This window comes from Gigantopelta aegis, chromosome 11 (genome assembly GCF_016097555.1).
Source record: "Gigantopelta aegis isolate Gae_Host chromosome 11, Gae_host_genome, whole genome shotgun sequence".
Classification (NCBI taxonomy): Eukaryota; Metazoa; Mollusca; class Gastropoda; order Neomphalida; family Peltospiridae; genus Gigantopelta; species Gigantopelta aegis.
In genome coordinates, this window is record NC_054709.1 from 23809613 (window position 1) to 23816265 (window position 6653).

Here is a 6653-nt window from a genome sequence, read left to right on the forward strand (position 1 = left end):
GCCTGAGGTAAGTAACTTGTAACCGGCCTCAGTGGTGTCGTGATTAAACCATAAGGCTGGTACCGACTCGAAAACAGAGCGAGTTTTAACGAGTCAGTGGGTAGGTATGTGTAAGACCCTACATCATGTTCTCTCTCACTAACAACTAACCACTAACAATTAACCCACTGTCCTGGACACACAGCCCATATAGCTAAGGTGTGTGTGCTCAGGACAGCGTGCTTGAACCTTAATTGGATATAAGCACGAAAATAAGTTACAATAAAATGAAATGAAGTAACTTGTATGTGACATCCGAAGGGAGCCAGATTAAAGCTGGTTTTCAAGTAACACACGACCATTAATTTCTACATGCAGTTCAATACAATTTCTACAGTTGTGTCGAGTATTCACCTGTTAGTAGATGAGACTGAACCACGTTTCGTAGGCTGTTTTACGCATATCATTTTACTAGTGTTGGCTATTATTTTTGTTGAAAACAGTTTTAAGAAGACCGCATATAATTTATTTACACTTTAAGTATCTACTTGATTATTGTGACTCTTAAAGAAATCTCAGTTATTGCTACTTCTTAAAGACATCTCAGTTATTGCTACTTCGTAAAGACATCTCAGTTATTGCTACTTCGTAAAGACATCTGTTATTGCGACTTCTTAAAGACATCTCAGTTATTGCAACTTCGTAAAGACATCTCAGTTATTGCTACTTCGTAAAGACATCTGTTATTGCGACTTCTTAAAGACATCTCAGTTATTGCTACTTCGTAAAGACATCTCAGTTATTGCTACTTCGTAAAGACATCTCAGTTATTGCTACTTCGTAAAGACATCTCAGTTATTGCTACTTCTTAAAGACATCTCAGTTATTGTGACTTCTTAAAGACATCTCAGTTATTGCTACTTCGTAAAGACATCTCAGTTATTGCAACTTCGTAAAGACATCTCAGTTATTGCTACTTCTTAAAGACATCTCAGTTATTGCGACTTCTTAAAGACATCTCAGTTATTGCGACTTCTTAGAGACATCTCAGTTATTGCGACTTCTTAAAGACATCTCAGTTATTGTGTCTTCTTAAAGACTTCTTAAAGACATCTCAGTTATTGTGACTTCTTAAAGACATCTCAGTTATTGTGACTTCTTAAAGACATCTCAGTTATTGTGACTTCGTAAAGACATCTCAGTTATTGCTACTTCTTAAAGACATCTCAGTTATTGTGACTTCGTAAAGACATCTCAGTTATTGCTACTTCTTAAAGACATCTCAGTTATTGCTACTTCTTAAAGACATCTCAGTTATTGCTACTTCTTAAAGACATCTCAGTTATTGCTACTTCTTAAAGACATCTCAGTTATTGTGACTTCTTAAAGACATCTCAGTTATTGTGACTTCTTAAAGACATCTCAGTTATTGTGACTTCTTAAAGACATCTCAGTTATTGCTACTTCTTAAAGACATCTCAGTTATTGTGACTTCTTAAAGACATCTCAGTTATTGTGACTAAAAACAGAAGAAAGGAGGAAAGAGAGAAAATAAAAGAGAGGAAGACATAGAGAAAAGAAAAAGAAAGAAAGAAAAAAAAAAAGTATCTACTTGATGGAGCGGGACATAGCGCAATGGTAAAGCGCTCGCTTGGTGTACGGTCTGTTTGGGCTCGATCCTCGTCGGTGGGCCCATTGAGCTATTTCTCGATCCAGCCAGTGCACCACGACTGGTATATCAAAGTGTATATAAAAGATCCCACGCTGTTAATGAAAACAATGTTCCGGGTTTCCTCTGATGACTACGAGTCAGAATTATCAAGTTTGACACCCAGTAGCCGATGATGAATAAATTAATGTGCTCTAGTGGTGTCATTAAACAAAACAAACTTTAACTTTATTCACTTGGTAAAAGTTAATTCTAAAATGATCTCCCTTAATGGAGCGTCGTTAAATAAAACATTTCTTTCTTTTTTCCCTTAATGGACTACACAGGGTTCAGGAGGAACAATTAAAGTTTGTTTTGTTTAACGACACCACTAGAGAAAATTGATATATTAATCATCGCCTATTGGATGTCAAACATTTGGTAATTTTGAAATATAGTCTTAGAGAAAAAACCCGCTACAGTTTTTCCATTAGTAGCAAGGTATCTTTTATATGCATCATCTCATAGACGGAATAGCACATACCACGGCCTTTGATGTGCCAGTCGTGGTTTACTTGGCTGGAACAAAAAATAGCCCAATTGGCCCACCGACGGTGATCGATCCCAGACCGACAGCGCATCAAGCAAGCGCTTTACCACTAGGCTACGTTCCGCCCCTCTTGGTAATGTGGTAGAAAATATTAAATATATTACCACATCTGACCTCGATGCCAAGCATTATGTGGGGAAATGATCTACTATACATGATGTACTGGATGCCATCTGGTAATAATGGTAATTAATGTGGTAGAAATTGAGACTGTCATTGTAGTAGTTAGTCTTGTCTAGTTTGGTGGCGTCCGTACATTCCAACAGGAATTGTCAAAATAATTATACAGTTATATTCTGTATGCAGGACTACTATAATTTAAGGGACATATGACTGTGATTTAAAACCAATACTAATCTGGTATTATATGTTACAAAATACATATACTTCTTTTGCGCTTCTTACTATGTGTGTCTCTCATTTTCTATTCACTTCTTAACTGACTGTGATAATTAAAATAGTTTTAACTAAGGAAGGAAATATTTTATTTAACGACACACTCAATACATTTTATTTACGGTTATATGGCGTCAGATATATGGTTAAGAAATACACAGATATTGAAAGAGAAAACCCACTGTCGCCACTTCATGGGCTGCGCTTTCCGATTAACAGCGAGGGATCTTTTATATGCACCATTCCACAGACAGGATGGCACATACCACGGCCTTTGTTACACCAGTTGTGAAGCACTGGTTGGAACGAGAAACAGCCCAATGAGACCACCGGCGGGGATCGATACTAGACCGACCCCGCATCAAGCGAACGCTTTACCACTGGGCTACGTTCCGCCCCTTTTTAACTAAGGAGTTTAACACATCCTGTCTGTTTTAAATAAAGACACAGACAGTGAGATGCTATTTCTGTAAATAAAAACACAACTTGACATTTTCGTTTAAATAATGTGACATCTAGAGAGAGAAAAAAGTGTGTTTAGTTGATGTAATGTAACTATTGATTATACATTATAGACCATGGATATCTGATTTCAATTATTGTTTCAGGTTTGGGATAACAAAAACAACTGACTTTCATTAAATAACAGTGTGGATTGCGGATTGTGTATTTAAATCTTCAATACGTCTCACAAAGAAAATTAATAACTACGGTATACTGAGTCAGAATGTAACTTTGATAGTGTCACTTTTCAACAGACGAGTACGTCTTTAAATAACCAGTAATAAACGTACACAGTGAATACAAAGATCAAATCACCATTTTTTAAATATATGTATTCGTTGTATAACGGGGCGGGATGTAGCCCAGTGGTAAAGCGCTCGCTTGATGCGTGGTCGGTTTAGGATCGATCCCCGTCAGTGGACCACGACTGGTAAATCAAAAACCGTGGTATGTTCTATCCTATCTATGGGATGGTGCATATGAAAGATCCCTTGCTGCTAATTGAAAATAGTAGCTCATGAAGTGGCGACAGCGGGTTTCCTCCAACAATATCTGTATGGTTCTTAACCATATGTCCGCCGCTATATAACCGTAAATAAAATGTGTTGAGTGCATCGTTAAATAAACGATTTCCTTCATTCATTCATTCAGTTAAGATGACATCATAAAAACGCTTTATTGTATTCGTTGTACAAAGCCCCTGCGCGTGCTGTATCCTCACCGTGGTTCAGGGGTATAACATTCTCTTTGAGAATGGCCAATACAGCACAAATACATTTTGAGTAAAAATCAGTATCTATCTGTGATATTTGTGTTTTTGCACGGTTCTTTACAGTATTTTGTTAAATCTTGAATTTTTATATTGATGTTGATTATCACTTTATTTGTTTGCATTACGATAGTTTGACACCCAATAGCCGCCCCTGCGTATGCTGTAACCTCACCGTGGTGCGGGGGTGTAACATTCTCTTTGAGAATGGCCAATACAGCACAAAATTGAAGTTTTGAGTAAAATTCAGTATCCGTAAAATTCTGTGATATTTGTGTTTTTGCACAGTTCTTTACACTGTTTTTGTTTAAGTCTTGAATTTTTATATTGATGTTGATCATCACTTTATTTGTTATCATTACCATAGTTTGACACCCAATAGCGGATATATTTTTCGTGCTGGGGTGTCGTTAAACATTCATTCATTCATTCCCAATAGCCGATGTTTTTTTTTTGTGCTGGGGTGTCGTTAAACAATCATTTCATTCATTCATTCATTCATTCATTCATTCATTCGTTGTAGAAAGGTGCGGGACGTAGCCTAGTGGTAAAGCGCTCGCCTGATGACCGGTTGGTCTAGGATCGATCCCCGTCGGTGAACTTACTGGGTTATTTCTTGTTCCAACCATTGCACCACGACTGCTATATCAAAGGCCGTGGCATGTGCTATGCTGTCTGTGGGATGGTGCATTTAAAAGATCCCTCACTACTAATGAAAAAATGTAGCGGGTTTCCTCTTTAAGACTACGTCAAAATGACCAAATCTTTGACATCCAATAGCCGATGATTAATACATCAATGTGCTCTAGTGATGTCGTAAAGCAAAACAAATTCGTTGTATAAAATATTAATACTTTCTTAATTAACATATCTTCTTCGTTCTTTATTTTTTACAGTTCGACAGTCCAACGAAATCTTACGAAAACACCACGCCAACAAGAACATCAAAGCCGACCATAATGTCACAGGGAACCACTTACCAAGCTGACAGAATCCTGACATTTGTACACGTCGTGACGTCATATGTGACGTAAACGTAGTTTTCAACGAACGTCTGACCAATGTTACTTGTGGCATTAGGCATACAAAATATATTAAGAAATATATCAGAAGCAATTTGCAATTTATTTTTCAGTGATAATGAAGGAACTGACAAAGTGAGTCAATAGGCCTATCAACGAATATATTATTTATGTTTACAGTGTAGATACAATAACCCCTTTAGCCTTTCCTCGATAATTTTTGTGAATAATTTCCATTTTTATTAACTCATTCACAAAAATAATTGAATCTGTAAGCAATAAAACAAGAACAGAAAGTACATCCGAATTCTTTTGGCAATATTGATTTATGTCTATCACATATGATCCTCCCCGCAATGCTGACTACCATGCATAATATCCCACCCCACCCCCGCAATGTTGATTTACTTATATCATGCATAAAACCCCACCCCACCCCCGCAATGTTGATTTACTTATATCATACATAATACCCCACCCAACCCCCGCAATGTTGATTTACTTATATCATGCATAATACCCCACCCCACCCCCGCAATGTTGATTTACTTATATCATGCATAGTACCCCAGCCCACCCACGCAATATTGATTTACTTATATCAAGCATAATACCCCACCACCAACCACGCAATGTTGATTTATCACTGCGGAGCTATGCAAAATCATCTCCCCACCTGGCAATGTTGATTTACTTTTGCTATGAAAGATACACTCCTTAATTCCTCCATGTTGATTTACGTCTACCACGCCCCCACCACCAATCTGGATTCACTTCTACCACGCCCCCGCCACCAATCTGGATTTACGTCTACCACACCCCCACCACCAATCTGGATTTACTTCTATCACGCCCCCGCCACCAATCTGGATTTACTTCTACCACGCCCCCACCACCAATCTGGATTCACTTCTACCACGCCCCCGCCACCAATCTGGATTTACGTCTACCACGCCCCCACCACCAATCTGGATTCACTTCTACCACGCCCCCACCACCAAACTGGATTCACTTCTACCACGCCCCCACCACCAATCTGGATTTACTTCTACCACGCCCCCACCACCAATCTGGATTCACTTCTACCACGCCGCCGCCACCAATCTGGATTTACGCCTACCACGGCCCCACCACCAATCTGGATTTACTTCTACCACGTCCCCACCACCAATCTGGATTCACTTCTACCACGCCCCCACCACCAATCTGGATTTACGTCTGCCACGCCCCCACCACCAATCTGGATTCACTTGTAACACGCCCCCACCACCAATCTGGATTCACTTGTACCACGCGCCCACCTCCAATCTGGATTCAATTCTACCACGCCCCCACCACCAATCTGGATTTACATCTACCACGCCCCCACCACCACCAATCTGGATTTACATCTACCACGCCCCCACCATCACCAATCTGGATTTAAGTCTACCACACCCCCACCACCAATCTGGATTTACGTCTACCACGCCCCCACCACCAATCTGGATTTACTTCTACCACGCCCCCACCACCACCAATCTGGATTTACGTCTACCACGCCCCCACCACCAATCTGGATTTACGTCTACCACGCCCCCACCACCACCAATCTGGATTTACTTCTACCACGCCTCCACCACCACCAATCTGGATTCACTTCTACCACGCCCCCACCACCAATCTGGATTTACTTCTACCACGCCACCACCACCACCAATCTGGATTCACTTCTACCACGCCCCC

At 39.9% G+C, this 6653-nt stretch overlaps 2 protein-coding genes across 3 annotated transcripts in view; both read left to right on the top strand.

Moving 5' to 3' along the window:
- The window catches only part of LOC121385689, an 83563-nt gene extending 78336 nt beyond the window's left edge, over window positions 1-5227 (top strand). For both annotated transcript variants that reach the window (XM_041516460.1, XM_041516461.1), the window contains one exon: window positions 4803-5227. In XM_041516460.1, coding sequence (XP_041372394.1) covers window positions 4803-4894 — 92 coding nt within the window. In that variant the 3' untranslated portion in view covers window positions 4895-5227. The remainder of the gene's footprint in view (window positions 1-4802) is intronic.
- Window positions 5228-5629: 402 nt separating this feature from the next.
- Window positions 5630-6184, top strand: LOC121385100 (extensin-like). Its single transcript, XM_041515635.1, has one exon. The coding sequence runs from the start codon at window positions 5630-5632 to the stop codon at window positions 6182-6184; it is 555 nt and encodes a 184-aa protein (XP_041371569.1).
- Window positions 6185-6653: the final 469 nt, after the last annotated feature.

Excerpts from the sequence above, each read along its gene's own strand:
- LOC121385100 (XM_041515635.1), top strand. The coding sequence starts at position 5,630 with ATGAAAGATACACTCCTTAATTCCTCCATGTTGATTTACGTCTACCAC.